This window comes from Gorilla gorilla, chromosome 13 (genome assembly GCF_029281585.2).
Source record: "Gorilla gorilla gorilla isolate KB3781 chromosome 13, NHGRI_mGorGor1-v2.1_pri, whole genome shotgun sequence".
Classification (NCBI taxonomy): domain Eukaryota; kingdom Metazoa; phylum Chordata; class Mammalia; order Primates; family Hominidae; genus Gorilla; species Gorilla gorilla.
Window position 1 is genome coordinate 128,226,904 of NC_073237.2, and position 18,638 is coordinate 128,245,541.

General features: G+C 51.2%; 1 protein-coding gene across 3 annotated transcripts in view; it reads right to left on the reverse strand.

Annotated features, from left to right (window-relative positions):
• Nucleotides 1–10,014: 10,014 nt before the first annotated feature.
• The window catches only part of MED27 (mediator complex subunit 27), a 218,215-nt gene continuing 209,591 nt past the window's right edge, over nt 10,015–18,638 (reverse strand). For 2 of the 3 annotated variants that reach the window (XM_004048767.4, XM_055351393.2), the window contains 2 exons: nt 12,990–13,067; nt 10,015–10,579 (listed from right to left, as the gene is read on the reverse strand). In XM_004048767.4, the coding sequence (XP_004048815.1) occupies nt 10,445–10,579; nt 12,990–13,067 (213 nt within the window). In that variant the 3' untranslated portion in view covers nt 10,015–10,444. Of the gene's footprint in view, nt 12,601–12,989; nt 13,068–18,638 lie in introns of all 3 variants that reach the window. The other variant, XM_055351394.2, reaches the window with a different exon arrangement.

An 18,638-nucleotide genomic window follows, 5' to 3' on the forward strand; every position in this document is an offset into this window, starting at 1 on the left:
CCTCGGTGATGAAATGGGGAAGCTGCCACGAGGCAGGCTGAGGGTCACACGTTCATCCCCTTACAGGGTGCCCAGGCCTAGTGTGCACCTGTCTGCAGCCAGGACGTAGCCAGCTGCCAACACGAAGTTGCCACTCAGTGAATTGGCGTCTCTTGCTGGTACAGGCTCACAATTGCCCCTTTTTCTATGGCTCCAGAGTTTTTGAAAAATTTTAGAACTACCTGTCTGCTTCCTAATGAGATCCCTACTCTTTTATGCTCAGAAGTTTTCTTGAACTTTGCTGGTTTGCAAACTAATGGAATGAAACAGAAAGGAGAGCAAATTAACTATGGCCTTTTGGCGATCATTAATTTGACCAACTACCCTTTGGAAAGGAAAGGCCAGTGCCTATTAGCTTTAGGGGCATCGCGCGCAAAGTCGAATATCAAAAAGCCACGGCAAAAAAGGGACTGCGTTCTAATCAAGGCAGGAAGATGCAATGTGTTCACAGAAATGCAGAGAGGCCCAGGAAAACGGGGCAGTGCCCATGATTCTACCACAGTCTCAGACACTTGCACTTTTTTCTTTTTTTTGAGACTGGATCTTGCCCTGACATCCAGGCTGGAGTGCAGTGGTGCGATCTCAGCTCGCTGCATGCAACCTCTACCTCCCGGGTTCAAGTGAGACCCTTGCACTTTCTAAGTGGCATTGTAAGGCCCTGTGCTGAGGACAGGTCGCGACCCACAGCTGAAGATGTCTCACGTCTGCAGAGAGGAAGCCCTCATGGGATTCCCATACACCTCCTGGACTCCTTTCTTTCTTTTATTTTTTCCCTTTTTTTTTTTTTTTTGATACAGGGTCTCGCTTTGTTGCCCAGGCTGGAGTGCGGTGGTGCAATCATGGCTCACTGTAAGCCTTGACCTCCTGGGATCAAGCGATCCTCCCATCTCAGCCTCCCAAGTAGCTGGGACTGCAGGTGTGTGCAACCATGGCTGTCTAATTTTTTTTTTTTTTTGTAGAGATGAGGTCTCACTATGTTGCCCAGGCTGGTCTCGAATTCCTGGGCTCAAGAGATTCTCCCACCATGGCCTCTCTAAGTGCTGGGATTACAGGTGTCAGCCACTGTACCCAGCTTGGATTCCTTTCTCTGAATCCTTTCCTCAGAGTAAGAAGGGAGGCATGAGAAGTGTCCCTGTTCCACAGAAGATGGAGCGGGTCCCATGTGAATGAGCACCTCCCTACAGCATCCACACTTTCGCATGCGCACACAAGGTGGGCTTCGCTCTCTGATCCTCTGCTCGTCTGACACGTGAACTGTAACCCTGGCACCTAGCACCTGTACACAGGGGCCGTGCAATACACTTTTGGTGTTCAGGACTTCCACACCAAAGGGCTAGACTCACTGGCCAAATTGACAGATGTAGAATCCATGCTTAGAAGGGTCAAGTTACTGGCCCAAGGCCACCAATTTAGGAGCAGAGCAGAAACCTGAGCCTGGCATTCTCACTCCATTCCAGTCGGCAGATATTTATTGAGCACCTGCTGTGTGTGAGGGCCTAGAGCAGCATGCAAGACAGATGCTGCCCCTGCCCTGCAGAAGCTGACACTTGGGGAGACAGATGATAAGAGAGTTACCAGCAGTGTGCGGGGAGATCAGAAGGACGGGGCAGAGTTGGGGGAGGAAGGGACAGGGCGTGCACACTTTTATCCTGAGTGGTCAGGGACGGCCCGGTTAGTAAGCTCACTTCCTGGAGGAAGTCAGAGAGTGAGACACGTGGCTTTCTGGAGGAAGAATGTTCCAGGTGGAGAAAGCAGCCCAGAGGCCAGGAGGTTGAACATGTGGGGAAGGGCCGGGCAATCTGCTGACCCAGCGGCTTCTTGCACCCGACCATCGAGGTGCCCTCTCCTGCCCTTCCCAGGGCAGATCCAACTGCAGCAGCTGCCCATGACAGATGGAGAAGCATCCCTGGCACCCTTCATTCTCAGCTGAGGCTCCTCCTCTAAGCACCACGACCTGGGCCTGGGGCCGGGCTGTGGAAACCAACCTGCTGCTGCCAATGTTTTCTTTCACTCACCTGTGTGGTTGCAGAGTCAATTTCATCTTGACACTGTAGGTCAAGTGTTACCCTGAGATGGGTTTGGGGACGTGAAACGTTGACTGAGGGGGGTTTGGTTCTGGCCTTCATGCTGTCATGCCCCTGCTGGGTGAGCCAAGCACGTTTCCAGGCCTTGGACATGGATGCCGTCAAATGCACGGATGAACTAGAAGGTATCCATAGTCCCTGCTGAGTGCGTGGGGTGGCGGGGAGGAGAGAGCGACCACGTTCTTCCAGTAGAACACCACTCACCACTCACTGAACCCAACACGCTACACCTGACATCAAAGCATGAGCCATAAAAGGGAAAATGGGTAAACTGGACCTTGTCAGAACCGAACACATCTCCTCTGTGAGGAGGAGGAAAAGGCAAGCCAAGGACTGGAAGAAAATACTTGCAAATCACAAAACTGACAAAGAACTTGTATCTCAAATATGGGAAGAGCTCTCAAAATTCACCATAAAAAAATCAATTAGAAAACAGGCAAATGATGGCCGGGCGCAGTGGCTTACGCCGGTAGTCCCAGCACTTTGGGAGGCCAAGGTGGGTGGATCACTTAAGGTCAGGAGTTTGAGACCAGCCTGGTCAACATTGTGAAACCCTGTCTCTATTAAAAATACAAAAAATTAGCCGGGTGTGGTGGTGCATGCCTGTAGTCCCAGCTACTTGGAAGGCTGAGGCAGGAGAATCGCTTGAACATGGGAGGCCGAGGTTGCAGTGAGCTGAGACTGCACCACTGCACTCCAGCCTGGGTGACAGAGTGAGACTCTGTCTTGAAAAAAAAAATGGCAAAAGACACGCAGAGACATTTTGCTTAAGACACCAGATGGTAAATAAGCACACAAAAAGATCTTCACCATTATTAGCCAATAGAGAAATGCAAATAAAAGACACAAGATATCACTACATACCTATCAGAATGGTTAACGGAAGAAATATTGACAACGCCAAACGCTGGTGATGCTGCAGAGAAACTGGATCACTCACACTGCTGGCAGGAATGGAAATGACTGCAGCCACTCTGGAAAATAGTTTGTTCCTTAAAACTAAAAATGGACTTACCATACGACCCAGCAACAAGATTCAAAGGCTTATATATAAAGGCACAGAAATGAAACTGATTTTCATGCAGTAACTTGTACGTGAATGCTCAGAGCAGCTTTGTTTGTAATAGCCCCAAGCTGGAAACTACCCAAATGTCCTCCAATGGATAAGTAGTTAAACAAAGTGTGGTACATGTACAGCATGGCACATTACTCAGCCATGAAAAGGAATGGACTGTACATACTGGTAGGTGGAACAACTTGAATGACTCTCAAGGAAATGATGGTAAGTAAAAAAAGCCAATCTCAGAAGGACACATACTGTGTGAGTCCATGTATATAACACTGGTGAACTAAAATACTTACAGAGATGGTGAACAGATGGGTGGCTGCCAGCGGTTAGGCGAGGGAAGAGGAGGTGTGTGTGGCTAGAGAGGGGTAGGATGGGGAGTCGTAAGGATGGTACCGTTAGTCATCTCGGTTGTGGTGGTGATGGTGGTTCCACAGAGCTACACATGTGATATAATTGTACAGAGCACCAGCCTGGGCAACATGGCAAGACCTGATCTCTACAAAAAATGCAAAAATTAGCTGGGCATGGTGGTGTGCGCCTATAGTCCCAGCTACTTGGGAGGCTGAGGTGGGAGGATCACTTGAGCCTGGGAGGTTGAGGCTGCAGTCAGCCGGGATTGCACCACTGCACTCCAGCCTGGGTGACAGAGGAGAGCATCTCGAAAAAAAAAAGATATATATATATATAGCATAGAGCCATACACTCACACATACACACACGAGTGCATGTCTAGCTGGTAAAACTGGAATAACCTCTGCTTCACCCTGATGTCAGTCCCCTGGTTTTGATACTGTACTTTAGTTATGCAAGATGTTAATATCGGAGGAAGCTGGATGGGGGGTACATGGAGCCTCCCTATATGTTTCTTTGTAACTTCCTGTGAATCTATAATTATTTCAAAATAAAAAGTGAAAAAAATCCAACAGGAGATTAATTGGGTAAGTATGGTATGCATTATGGTATGCAACCAAATAGAGGAATACCCTTGTAACATAAAACCCAAGGATGGACACAACAAAGAAATAAACAAGCTGCTAAGGACAGCACCACTGATACACACTCCCGGAGACTGGAAGAGGCTCAGCACATGTTGTGTGGTGGAGGCTGCTGTTCATCCATCAGAAAGGGGTCTCCCCTCGGCCAGAGTGAGGGTCGCAGATGGCTCCATGGCTGCCCAGTTAGAGACTGCATTTCCCAGCAGCCTTGGCAGCTGGGTATGCTGTGTGACGAAGTTTCTGCTAATGAAATTCAAGAGGAACTGACGTGGGCCAGTGCTGGGTCTGGGGCTTAAAACACTGGCACGTGCTCCTCACGTGCCTTCCCCTTTCTGCAGACTTGGAAGGTGCCTGTGACAATGTCCTAAGATGGGAGAGCAGGATTCCCAAATGACTGCATGGAGCACAGCTGTCCACTCCCTGGTGGGGCTCTTAAGTGGAGGAGAAACGTGTCTGCTGTCTTTAAGCCACTGTATTTTTGGACCTCTGTGTTATAGAACCTTAGCCTTTGCTAAAATGGGAAAAAGGTTTCAAAACAGTACACAGTCTGATCTCATCTTTCTGCAAAAACAACAACAACAAAACAACAACAACAACAACAACACGTCCATAGGAGGGTCTGGAAAGGTGTGCACCGAAGTGCTCCAGTGATGAGCTCCTGCTGGTGGGAATCATGGGTATTATTTTCTTTGCTTCGCTTATTCACATTACCTCATTTCCTACAAAAGGAACATATGGATTCCTTTTGTAATTAAGAAAGCAAGCCTATGATGCCGATGAGAGCCAAGGCTGAGATGAGTAACGCATTAAGTAACAGTCCATCCCACCCGAGTGCAGGGTGTGAGCACGGCGGGTGCTGACGATCGCTTGCTGCCGTCCCGGGCTGGCTCTCCAGCTTGTGGCCTCAGTTTCCTCTCCCTGTCCCCCTGGCCTCAGCCCCTCCCTTGTCCCTTCTTCCCTGGAGGCATAGGTCATTGTCTCTATCAAGCCCGAGAGGAGCACGCTGCAGATGACGCCACTGCCAGCAGGACCTGCCTGTTCCCTTAGCGCCAAACTGCGGCTCACACCGAGGACAGTCAATCTGCAGCTGAAATTTCAAACTCAATTAGCACGGAGACAGGCTGGAGCTGCTCCTGAGTAACTAATCATCGCACAGCTGCCAAGTGCTCTACCTGGGATGTGCTGTGAACCTCAAGGTTTAGCTCTTCAAGTACTAATAACAGGGCACAGGCAGCCTGCAATTTAAAATTCAACTTGAAAGTGAGTTTCTGAAGTTCCTTTCCCCGGATGTAAGGACCCGGCTGGGAAGGAGAGTGGGGGAGGGATGGCAGAGACTGGGGAAAGAGGCCGCCTGCGTGTCCTAGAGAGTGAAGCCTAATTATCCGCTGCCTCTTGTCCACAATCTTGGACGTGCAGATCATTCGGCCTTGAGTGGACTCAGCAGGTGAGCAGGTGGAATGGGGCTGGCCCACCCTGTCCCGTCAGGCCCGGAACCATGAGGCTCCCCATCATCTTCCACATGCTGCTGGAGATGTGGAGGCTGGGGGCACAGATGAGAAGGGCACCTTGTCCTTTTCTGTCTTCTACCCACAGACCTGATGGCCGAACAGTGCCTCCCGTCAGGTTTGCAGGGGCTTCAGATCTTGTGAGAATCCTGGTGTCGTCCCTGCCCCTCCCAATTCCAGTGCCCTTAAAAGGCTCTCAATTTAGCGGCAGGCCCACACTCTGACACCCTAAATGCAATGGTGAGTTTGCACATTAACACGGAAAGATCAGCCTTTCATGCAGTCAGTGGTGTGAAGTGGAAAAACATCACTCTGTACCAAAAGGCCAAGTCCCAATTTAGTTCAGAAAAAAAAAACTGGACCACCTTTCATAGACCTCCTTGCTCCATTCTGTCAGTTTCTACTGGGCACCCGGGGGATTCACCGTAACCCGGCCAGCAGACAGCGTGGGGTAACGGCGTCCCGGCCTCTGGTGGCCACGGGAAGCACTGGCAAGACAGAGGGGTAACCCGGCCAGCAGACAGCGTGGGGTAATGGCGTCCTGGCCTCTGGTGGCCACAGGAAGCACTGGCAAGACAGAGGGGTCAAGTTCTGGCTGAGGGTTCTGGCTTAGGCCACGTTCGATGCGGCACACTCGGGCACGGCAGGGCCAGTCCCTTGCTGCTGAGGAGCCCCAGAGCTCGGCCATGGCCAGCCTGGCAGCCAGCCCCTCCGTGTGCTGCTGCGTGAGCCCCTCTGCTTGGCTTCTCATCTATAAAACAGGGAAAAACACCCCCCCCCACCCCCCACTCCGGGGATTACATTAGCCGACAGCGTAGGGCGCCTGGCAAGCAGAGGGGCTGCACTGCAGGAGCCCTAATTAAGTCCCATAAAATACTTCGTAGGTCGGGCCTAGAGGTCCCTCTTGGATAGTCTATTTCTAATCGAAAAAAATTCTTTTGTAGAGATGGGGTCTTGCTATGTTGCCCAGGCTGGTCCTGAACTCCTGGATTGAAGCCATTTTCCCACCTCAGCCTCCCAGAGTGCTGGGGTTATCGGTGTGAGCCACTGCACCTGGCCCACCCTTGGACAGTCTAGCTCATGTTTTGCCCCTGGGGACCCAGCACCCATCGATGGCCACCTTCCTTTCAGTGACAGGCACCAAAGGATGGCTCTGAGGCCTGGTGACCATCCTCACAGCAGTGGCGTCTCTGGCTTCCCTCGCAGTCCACCATCTTAGAACTGACCCCAACTCACCTTGGTCTCTATTTGTGTCAACTTCAGGTCAGTGCATTCTGTTTCAGTGGGAGACACACAAAGCCGGCCTCCCTCACGTTCATCTCCTGGAGTACCCAGCCTTTGAGGGTTTGGCAAATGAACCCATCACCCTTTCAGCCCCCCTCCCCTTTCTGGATCTCCAATATACTCCCGTTCAGCCTTGATTGAAGGTCGAGAATGTCAGAGATGGGAAGACCTTAAAGGATAGCTGCTCAGGCTCGTTTTCCTCCAACCTTCCCTTTTTTTGGGGGGGGCAGGGGACGAGATCTCACTCACTCTGTCACCCAGGCGGAGTGCGGTGGTGCAATCTTGGCTCAGTGCAACCTCTGCTTCCTAGGTTCAAGCAATTCTCCTGCCTCAGCCTCCTGAATAGCTGGGACTACAGGCACATGCCACCATGCCTGGCTTTTTTTTTTTTTTTTTTTTTTTTTAGTACAGACAGGGTTTCACCATTTGGTCAGTCTGGCCTCGAACTCCTGACCTTCAGTGATCCACCTGCCTTGGCCTTCCAAAGTGTTGGGATTACAGGCATGAATGAGCCACTGCACCCAGCCTCAACCTCCCTCTTTAATTAGGGACTGTTAAAAAGCAGGAAAACAGAACAGCAGGCAGCATGCGCATCCCCACTGCGCAGCCTCCCTGTGACCAATGCACGGCCGATCTGTTCCATCTCTAAGCCCCCAGCCCCTCCACCATCACTGAATCACCAGCCTTGTGCCTCACGGATGAGGGCATGGGGTTCTCAGATGACGCCACTTCTCTAGGCTCCTGCCACCGCTAGCAGAAGGCTGGGATGCAGGCCTGGGCAGTGCGTCCGCCCCCTGCCACCTGCCCACATCCTTCACACTTTCTGTCATAGCCACTCTTCCTGTGCTATTATTTATTTAATGTTTTTCTTTAATAGTCACACTTTTTCACCTAAATAAATTTATTTTAAATGGACACTTGTATCATCCCTGTAAATGGGAAACTGGCATCATTTGTGATAAACAGAAGGTTTCTCTGAGGACGACACAGAGAAGACAAAACCAGCGCATTTAGTTCCAAGTAGAAACAGCACCTGCCCGAGGCTGTCAACTCAAGGCTCCTCTCTCTTTTGAAAACAGAGACTGGCGGGAATTGGAGCGACCTTCAGTGCCAATGGGGATGTTCTCAGACTTGCTGCAAATTGGGAGGATGCAACAATGAGATTTACCAGGACCACAAATCCATCAATCCTCAGATAGATGTTTTTCCCCATTTGAACGTCTCTGGCGTGTGCCGTCTGCCAGCTGGCAGTCACGACGTGCGTGCCACTATCTGCACATGCTCCAACTTGGTCATAGCTGGTCATACTGTCGTCACTTCGCATGAGCTGTGCACAATGTTCATACCGCATGGGGTCAGTTTACTTGCCTTTTAAATGTCTCTGGAAAGATGTGCGGCACTGAGACAAACTGTTATTATGTACCTGATATCCTCAATTCCATCTTTTCTTGCAATGCAACAAAGAAACAAGTGTCTTACAAGACCAAAGAAAGGATACAGCAAGTCAATGAAGATGTGTGCTGGTCTGTTACTGGGAGTGGTGTAAAGGGATCGCCTATCACAGGCTAAACAATAAGACTTAAGGCAGGAGAAATGACTGCTCCCTTGGAATAGATGAAAGAAACGTCAAAGCAATGAAAGGCTGGTGTGACGGATTCACGTGTCACACAGGATTATCATCAAGACGAGGGTTTAATTGACAGCATGTTTTTCTTTATTAGTGGTTAGTAATGATGTATCTTAGGAGCACTGGCATCTTGAATTTGACAAAGTAGGTGTGGCATTTAATCTACAGCCACCCCTGGTCTGGAAAAGTCCTGCCTTACCCTGTGTGCCCCTCCCACTTCCCCGAGTGGGCCATCAAAGCACGACCATTCCTCCTGGGCAGAGGCCTTAGGTGCCAGGGCACGTGACAGTCACCTGGGGGCTGCTAAAGATCAGGTTGCTGGACCCCACCCCAGAGCATGTGTAATTCTTTCTTTTTTTGAGATAGGGTCTTGCTCTGTCTCCTAGGCTGGAGTGCAGAGGTGTAGCCTCGACCTCCCACGCTCAAGCGATCCTCCCACCTCAGCCTCCCGAGTAGCTGGGACTACAGTTGCACACCACCATGCCTGGCTAATTTTTTCGGTATTTTTTGTAGAGATGGGGTTTTGCCATGTTGCCCAGGCTGGTCTTGCACTCCTGGGCTCAAGTAATCCACCTGTCTTGGCCTCCCAAGTGCTGGGATTACAGGTGTGAGCCACCGCAACCCGCCTGGGGATGTGTATTTCTAGTAAGCGTCCGTGGTGGCAGTGCTGCAGGTGGGATGCCACGTGGACAGGCACTGTCCTAGAGCCCTCAGCACGAAACCCTCTCCATTCTCTGGCTCTTTTCGGCCAGGGGTGGGGGGGAAGGCTGATGGTACCAGAAGCCAGGGAGGACCCACTGGTTCTTTTGGACATCTCAGAAGGCGTCATCTCTCTTGACGCTTTGTTCACGGCAAAGAGAACATTGTTCTAGCATGGGCCTGGCCAGGCTGGCTCTGGGCGATGCCACCACCCTCCTCAAGCCCTTCACCAGGTCAACGATCTTCACAGAAACAGGCTATGGCTTTAAAAGCTGGTGCTGAGGCACGGAACAAAGTCGGGAGATGCGGCTGGGATCGAGTCATGGTAATATTTAGGACAAAACCTGGGGCCCACAAGCCGACACCCCTGCGAGTCCTGCTCACACGCATCTGGCCGGCTAACCCGGGCAGGTTTCTTTCCCTCTGGGGTATGCGTGTGACTGGTTTAGTAAAAAGAAACTTCTGCATGTTCTTTTTCTCAAAAAGAATCATTCATTTTTCAAGCCATCACAGCGTCTCTGAAATAGAGGATCTGCCAGCACTGCCCTCTCGCCCGCAAGCAGGACGCAGGGCAGTACGTGCTCAAAAAGAACCACCCTGTGAACATGGGACATGCTGGTTTCTGCTTCTTCAAGAGGCCCAGGTCCATTATGTGTTCATGAACTGAATGTGTAGTACTTATAAGGTGCTGTAACAAACAGGAGACAAAGCCTTTTCCAGGATACAAAAGGTTTATTGCTTATAAAAATAAGTTACCAAAACCCAAGCCCCACAAAACACAAGAACCCCGCATGACGATACCCATGAACACAAGGGCTCATTCCAGTAACAGCTCGCGGAGACGACAGACACCAGCACTGCCGACACACACGGACGAGGAGCATGCTGCACAGCTTCCTTCTACCAGGTTCTAGAAAGGTCTTCTTTGCCTTCAGTCCGCTGGCTAGTGGGAATAATTAGTCCCATCAGCCACAGAGGGGGTCTGCTCTTCAAGAGTGGCCTCTGCACACATGGCGCTGTTTTATGAAAGGGAGGAGCAGCTGTACACATCTGGGCGGTGAGGAACCAGCTGAGCCTTCTGTGGGCTTCCTGCGTGTCTGGGAAGGTGCTGGGTGGGGTCTGAGGCTGGGGCCAGCGTGGGGCTACTGCCGGCAGGTGTCATGGAAGGCTTCGAGGGTTCGGAAATCCCTCCATGTCGGGGGAAGGCCATCCTGCAAAAACTTCCCGCAGCGCTGGCACGGGGCCTGGAACAGCTTTATGTAACTTCTTAACCAGGTCTAAAAAGAGAAACGAGGAGAGAAGTGAAAGAATGGGATACAGGTGCTCCCAAAGTCCTCCTTCCTATCAAGCCTAATGGCCCAGACAACTTAAGTTGGCTTTGGCCCCGGAAGATGCCCCGTGATTTCACAGGGAGCAGCAGGCGGAACCCACAAGGTCACCTGACTGCTGATGTTCACGTCTGATGCTTGCGTGCCCCTCCCAACCGAGGGAGTTTTGAAAACAGAAACCCCTACTCTCAAAAGCAGGAAGGCCTCCCTGGAGTCCCCGTGAACCACCGAGCAGTCTGGCAGTCTGGGGGCCAGCACCCCACTTTCACTTTCTGGGTCCCATGTCTTCTGAATGTCAGTATCCATCCTCTTCTCCTTGCCCACTACTAACAGGTGGCTGTGCATGTGTGCTGAGGAAGCCTTGGAACCGAGGACGATTCCAGAGTTCTCCGCGGAGGTCAACATGCCTTCTAGCTAATCTGATTTCAGAGGTTGTCACTCATTGTCACAGTGTGGCCTGACATACTGGGGGGAGGGGTGGGGACAGCCCTGGTGCCACCAAATAACATCATAAGCAGCAAATCCTCACTTGAATGGTTCAGAGTGCAGAGCTTTCTTGGGCGTCATACATAAGGATGAGCCTCCCGTAACTCAATTCTCAAACCCAAGGAGATTCACTACCAAAGAAAAAAATACCCAAACGCAAAACAGCAGGCAAGCAAGTTCTCGCGGTGAAAGGGCACGTGAATCTTGTCATTTAATGTCCTCCTGAATTATGTCGGTAAGAGAAAACTGTTATTTGAAGAGGTTGGCCGAGCTTATTGATACACATTCTTCCATCTTCACCACAGCTGCCTTCATTGTGACAGGGCATGGCCCATCAGTACTGTCCCCCTTTCCAAAGGCCAGGTGTTTGGGGGTTTTGGCAATAGACACGAGGTCAAGAGGTCCTTCAGTTAAACTACTTATTTTTCCCTAAGTAGAAGAAGTTCTGTCTCTGCCACAAATAGTACTCATGTCTGTGCCTCAAATCAATCAATCAACAGATTCGTATTAATTAGCTGGTGTGGGCTGAGCACAGTGCTGAGTGCTGTGACAGATGTAAATGTTTTTTTTTTTTTTTTTTTTTATGAGACCAGATCTCGCTCTGACACCCAGGCTGGAGCGCAGTGGTGCAATCGATCATAGCTCGCTGTAACCTCGAACTCCTGGGCTCAAGCGATCCTCCTGCTTCAGCCTCCCGAGTGGAGTCACTGGGATTCAAATCTTCCCTAAATCCCACAGTCAGTTACCAAAGGGAAAGGGGGCATTACAACGTGTTAGGCTCAAAAGCAAATCTTTGTATCTATCTGAAATTGGAGCTCTTGCTGAAGATGGTCAGGGGAACTGTTCCCTGGACACACAGAAGGACCACTCTGTGGGAGCTCTGAGCACCTGGCTGTGTTGTGCCCACTCTGCCAGCATCATGAAGCCAATCAACGCACCAGGGATGTGTCTTCCGAGGAATGAACTCCAGGCTCTCTGAGCAGTGGCACTGTTGATGCCATGTGATAAGATGCACACTGATTTGGCCTTGCTAACAGGTCTTTGGAGTCGGTTCTCTAACCGGCACACTTTCTAGCATGAAGAAAACAGGGAGTCCCAGCAGCGGTGGACGATGGGGTCTGCTGGCGTGAGAGCATGCGGCCGTGTGAGCATGCTGGCGTGAGAGCATGACGGCGTGAGAGCATGACGATGGAACAGCTGGCGGCTACGTCTGTCAAGGACGCGGGGACATGGTGTTAGCCCTGCTTAGGCCAACTGGTGGCCACGTGATAAATGCTGATAAACTGGCCCTGGGGTTCGGGGGAAGTCCTGACTTGTAGTGTTTGCCGATTTCCGTGGTGTCAACACTCCCACCAAGTTTGATTTCAAACTAGTAGTGGCTGAAGAACCAGCTCGCAAGATACTGAACAGGCACTGGCAGGAGCCGGCTGCAGCACCCCACGGGAATGGCTGCTTTGGGGCTGCTCTCATCTCGAGCTCCAACTCTGAAAATCGAAGGAGGAAACGTCTTGGGAAACTGCACGATTTGTTAATTCACTGCTACATGCTCTGTGCCAACCACAGGGCCTGGCCCAGATTAGGAGCTCAGTGAAATATCTGTGGACTAAGTCAATGCTGGAACTATTTTGGAAGATCATTTCTGAAACCGCCGCTTTTTCAGCAAGTAGAGAAAGCACCAGTGAATGAAGCTGGAAGTGGTTTCTCCCAGATCCCTTCGCAGTTTAAAGAAAGTAGCAGTTTTAAACTGGCAGCCCCATCTCCCACTGGGAGGCCCTCAAAGTCTGAAGATGCAACGGCTGCCCTTCAAGCTCCCTATTCTCACTTGAAGGGAGCCGAGGTTTAAACAGGAGACCTGACTCTTGAAGCCACTTACCATGAAGGATCGGACCACGACATCCGGCATCTGGGGCAGCTGATAGTGGAGCAGGGCAGTGGTGGCATGGTCTGTCACCTGAGAGTGAAGGACAAAGACGAGTTAGCGGCCACTCCAAGCTGGCATAAAGAAAACAAGCAGGACAAATGCACGCCTTCTGTGTGAAAACAGATCTGAGTATCTCGTGGAGGAAAGGGCATCTAAAATAAAATCTCTGTAGAAAAATTAGTTAGCAGAGTTGGGGACCCAGACGGGGAGAAGAGGCATGCTGTCGGCAGAAAGGATGCAGGCCTGGAGGCAGGGGGCGTGTGGAAGATTCCAGCAATGGAAAGCCTGGCCAGGCTGGAGCACTGGCAGAGGGAGCGGCCAGAGGCCAGTGGGGGCAGATCCCAGAGGGGATCCCAAGCCTCCCTGCTCAGCGAGGCGCAGCACACACAGCACATACGACAAGGAGCACTTCCGCCCGGTACGCACACTTCCTCTTCCTCCTGCAATGGTTTTCCCAACAGGGCAATTGGTCTCTTTCCATTTCCTTGAATTCTCATTCTGTCACCATTTGTAGCCACACAGGATTTATGATGGGGAGCCTGGCAGTTTCTGAGCCACACAGGATTTATGATGGGGAGCCTGGCAGTTTCTGAGGCTGTTCTGTTGGGCCTCACCGTTGCTAGGATGGCCCTTCGCAGGAGCCCGGCACGCCTGGTGTGGTCCCCTCACCAGCTCTCTGAAGGCTGTGGCCTATGGTCAGCACCTTAGGGGTCTGTGCCTATTGTCTCCTGACTCCTCAGGAGAAGTTTATCAGCAAGACCAAGGGCAAGGCTGCTTGAAGTCCAGTGAAGGCATCAGGTGACCAGATGGACAGAGCACAGGGTTTAAGCTCCAGCACCACCCCCTGACCTTGATCCAGCTCCTTATCCTCTTTGCGTCTCCATGCCCCTTCCAAGCAGCAAAGGGGCTGGCCTGAGAACCCTGGTGGTTCTGAAACTGGATGACACTGTGAATTGTTAATGGCCGCCATCAATCAGCAAATGAGTAGATTATACCTAATTTGATAGTTATGTTCAAAGTAATGGTTTACATGATTGTCCTCATTAGGGATTCTTGACATCGCACATGTCATCATTAAAAACAAAACAGGCCAGGTGCGGTGCCTCATGCCTGTAATCCCAGACCTTTGGGAGGCTGAGTCGGGGGGGATCACTTGGGCCCAGGAGTTCAAGACCAGCCTGGACAATAGAGCAAGACCCTGCCTCTATAGGAAATACAAAAAATTAGCTGGCTGTGATGCCACACACCTATAGTCCCAGCTACTCAGGAGGCTGAGATGGGAGGATCATCCGAGCCTGGGAAGTTGAGGCTACAGTGAGCTGTGACTGTGCCACTGCACTCCAGCCTGGGTGACAGAAACCCTGTCTCAAACAAAACAAAATGAAAAAACCACACCTAAAACAAAAAACCCAAAAAACTCCAGAGAAAATCCTTAGCTTTGAGAAGAAGAATGAACATAGGTCTAACTTGTGTAGACGTGTCCATTTCCTAACCCCCAATGAACACTGTGTATGCGGCTGAACCCATGCAGGCGTAGAGCAAGCTGGGCAGGTGGAGACCAGGGTCCGCGCGCCACACGGTGATGTGTGTCCACACCTGCAGCTGGAGAGGCTGCCCCACAAAACGTGAGGACACCGGCTCTGCAGCCAGGCAAGCCGGGGCCTGGCCCCTGGCCTCTTATGGGGCCTCTCTAAGCCTCAGTTTCCCCTTCCATAAAATGGAGACTGTACTACATACTGAGTAAGGCTCGTGAGAGGACAGAGTGAGGCCAGGCGTGGGAAGCACTCACTCTCTGGCAATGCCACCAGCCCCGCCTGCCCAGTCTCCTCTTCTGCTCTGCCTGGGCCCTGGACTTGCCCTATTTCCCACTGGACTTTCACGGCCTGCCCCATACTGCATCCCCAAGGCCTAGGATATTACCCTGCATACAGCAGGTGCCCAATACGTATTTGTTGAATAAAGAAGTAAACTTAAAAACGCCCACCCACCAAAGGCCATGTACCATAAACACCTGCACTTTCTTGCAAATACATCAACAGTTCTTGTAGCCAACACTGTTGAGAAATTCTTACCCAAGTGGCTTTCAAGATAAATGGTACTTATTGCTTCGAATGCCAAGACTGCTTTTATTTTAAGCATTTTTGACAGACAGCTTTCTAAAATGAGCAATGCTTTTTTTTTCTTTTAAACAGTAGTAATGATAACTTTGCAAAATGACTGGTGGTAATTGGCAGGGGGAAATTAATGGCTACGAAACACAGCAAAGCAAACTGGGCTCGAACGGTCCCTGAACTTGAACGCTTGGTTCTTGCCCATCTAGCTTCCTTGTTAAGAAAACCTGTGAAAGTGTCATTTTACGGGCTGACAAGATGTTTTTTGCAATTATACTTGCCATTACAGAAGAACCAAAGTTTCTGGAGAATTCTTTCCCCTCACCCCATTTATTTTTAAAATGTCTCCAGTGTAGCCCCTGTTGGAATAGCCAAGGCAGCTGGGCTGGCTTTGTTTGCTCCGGCCCTGCTGTTCCGTAGCTCCGTGTGTGACACCTTCCCCGCGATAGGAACGTCCGTCCCTGGGAATCCCCTGGGGTGAGATCACCTCCATCCATTTCAGCCTTTCAGCAGCCATGTGCAGGCAGAGAGGCTTTGTCTGGCTGCACTTGTATTTCTTTTGTTTTCACATTTTTAAACACAAATGACCAACACTTAAAATTTAGGAAACTTCACTTAACTGTGGTGCCCAGCTCCTCTTGAAGCATCGGAGGATCTGGGGACCGTCTCATAGGCTACTGTGAAGATCAAAGGGGGCCCAGCTTCTCCTCATCTCTGTGAGTGTGACCCTGGCACTGCCACGTGGCCACCAGCTGCAGCAGCTGAGGAGCGGTGACACGTGCAGTTTGCCTGAGCACCCTAGGGTCTTGGATCCAGCCTGCTCCACTCATCAGGGGCCCTGTGGCCTTTGGAGTTTAGAGCCTCTAACCAAACCAACAAGACCGTGCACTCCCAGGTTCCCCAAACCCTCCCCAGCCTGCTGTTCCCTGGGTACCTGGCCTGGCTTCCTGATCTTTATTTGAGCTCATCTTCCCTGGCCTGACAGATCTGTGCCCATCTCCTCCTCCCTTCCTCAGCTGACCTCTGGACTTGACCTCCTCTGGCTGAACTTGAGTTCTCCAAGCATTCCAAGACAACTCAGTATTGATAACTGCAAGGTGCTCTCTCCAGGCAAGGCGTTGTGCAAATTACAGGAACATCTCAAGTGGTCTTCCAGACCTGCACCTCCTCCAGCATTTTTGCTAAATGGCCTTTGACCCAGAGGCCTGAGCCAGAAACCTGGGCCCTGCCCTGTCGCCTCTCTTCCCCCTGCCTCATACCCAAGCAGCCTTGTGGTTCCAAGTTATCTATCTCGAATCCTTCTACTTCTTCCCATCTTGCCTGCCTCAACACGGCTCAGAGGGAACATTCTGCAGCAAAGAGGGAAAGAGCGTGGGCTCCATTCCTTCTAGCAGCGACGCCTTGGGCGAGGCACTTCATCTTTATTAGCTACAGTTTTCCCATCTGGAAAATGGGGATAATGACAAAGAGTGCCTACCACAGGGGATGACGGTGAGGATGAAGTAGTGGGCAGAAGCGTGTGCTGGTCAGAAAACATGAGTGATTGCCATCGTTCAACTAGAAACCCAAGTATGTCACTCCCCTAAAACGCTCTCACGGCTTTCCCTGCACTCAGGATGAAATGCGAACTGTGAACTCCATGTGAAACCCTGCAGCACCCGGTGTCTGCCTCCTTTCATCGGGTCCCTCAGCTCCTCAAATGTCCATCTCTGTCCTCCCTGAGTCCTCCCCTCGGCATGGGCCTCTCTCCTTTCCCCCTCTCCTTCGCGTATTGAGGGAAGCCCCCCAGGCTCCCCCGATGGGGCTTGTCTCCTTGCCTGGCTCTCTTCTTCCATCTCAATCCTCATATCTGAACTTGGTATTTTTTGCCATCTTTGTTTCGTGTCAATTTCCCTACCTTGAGCCCATGTCAGTCTAATGTCTGATGCAGAGGTCCTCAGGTCATGTGTGCAGATGGTGAGAAGGACCCCCATTCTGACTCTCTGCGGGGAGAGTGGCTCAGATGAGGTGGGTGGAGCCAGGGGCCTGGAAGGAGTGGGGACTGCGGGACAGGAGCTGAGGACCTGGGCTCTGGTCTACCTCTAAGGTGCTGGGGCATCTTGGACTTGCCCTCTGTGGTAGAAGTTACCAGCCGTCACTCATCCTTGAGTGACACAGCCCCGTCAAAACTCAGGATGGATATGTAATGTGAGGAAGAAATGAGCTTGAGTTGTGCAGAACTACAGGAGGTTTGTCACTCAGCATCCTCCTCCTCTCTCCAGACCAATCTGCCTCCTTGAATATTCACTGCACATCTAGAAAATGGGCCACCATGTTGGCCAGGTCTCCCAATCCCATTACAGTGGTGGCACAGCAAGTTCGAGCTGCAGCCAAGGAATTTTCCCCTTAAGAATGGTGCTGCTTGAAATGTTTGGGGACCAGCGGCGCTGGCACCATCTAGGAGTTGGTTAGAAATCTGCCTTCTTGGGCCCCTCTCTAGCCACAGCATTGGAATCTCCAGGGTGGGGCCCAGACACTAAGTCAGCCCCTCCAGCCTATTCCTAGGGATGCTAAAATGCATGAGAATGCGAGGCTGGTGAACACACAATCACTGGGGGTCTTTTGTCAGATTCTCATCTAGGAGCTCGGGGAGGGGTGAGCGTTGGCACTGCCAGCTGACTCCCAGGGGTGCCCACACTGCTGGTTAGGGACTGGGCTTTGAGTGGCAAGGCTGGGGCATATCCCAGGCACTACAGGGGAATGGCCCCCAGAGGGCTGGGCATTTGATTCTGGGCCATGAAACAAAGAAATACAAATCAGAAGGACAGTCTGTCTTCTCATGAATCAAAATGAATGGTACCAGTTTCACAGTGGGCACTGTGGGGTGCCAGGGTGGAAGGTTTTCACAGCGGGTGCTTGTAGAGTGGGGGTTTTTCCTTATTTCTGAAAAGTGCTTTTTTTAAAAGATCCATCGGATATTTTATTAACTTATAGTAGCTATTATTAATAAGAGCTTATTATGTGCCAAGTCCTATGTGCCCATCTCATTTAATTCCCACACTAACTTGGAGATAGGTGCTTTTCTTTTTCTTCTTTTCTTTTGAGACAGGGTATTGCTCTGTCGCCTAGGCTGGAGGGCAGTGGCCCAATCTTAGCTCAGTGCAGCCTTGACCTCCTGGGCTCAAGCAATCCTCCCACCTCAGCCTCCTGCGTTGCTGGGACTATAGGCTCACGCCACCCCGCCCGGCGAATTTTTTATTTTTGTAGAATCAGGGTCTCACTGTATTGCCCAGGCTGGTTTCCAACTCCTGGCTCAAGTGATTCTTCTGCCTCAGCCTGACAAAGTGCTGGGATTACAGGCGTGCGCCACTGCGCCCGGCCCGCTATTCTGATTTACATTGGATAGAGGAGGAGTGAGGATGTCCAGAAGTTGGGAAGATGCACATAGTGGGTGAGGGCAGCAGTGTGGGAGCCCGAACACTGGGAGGCCCAGGCCTCTGCCCACCTCCTA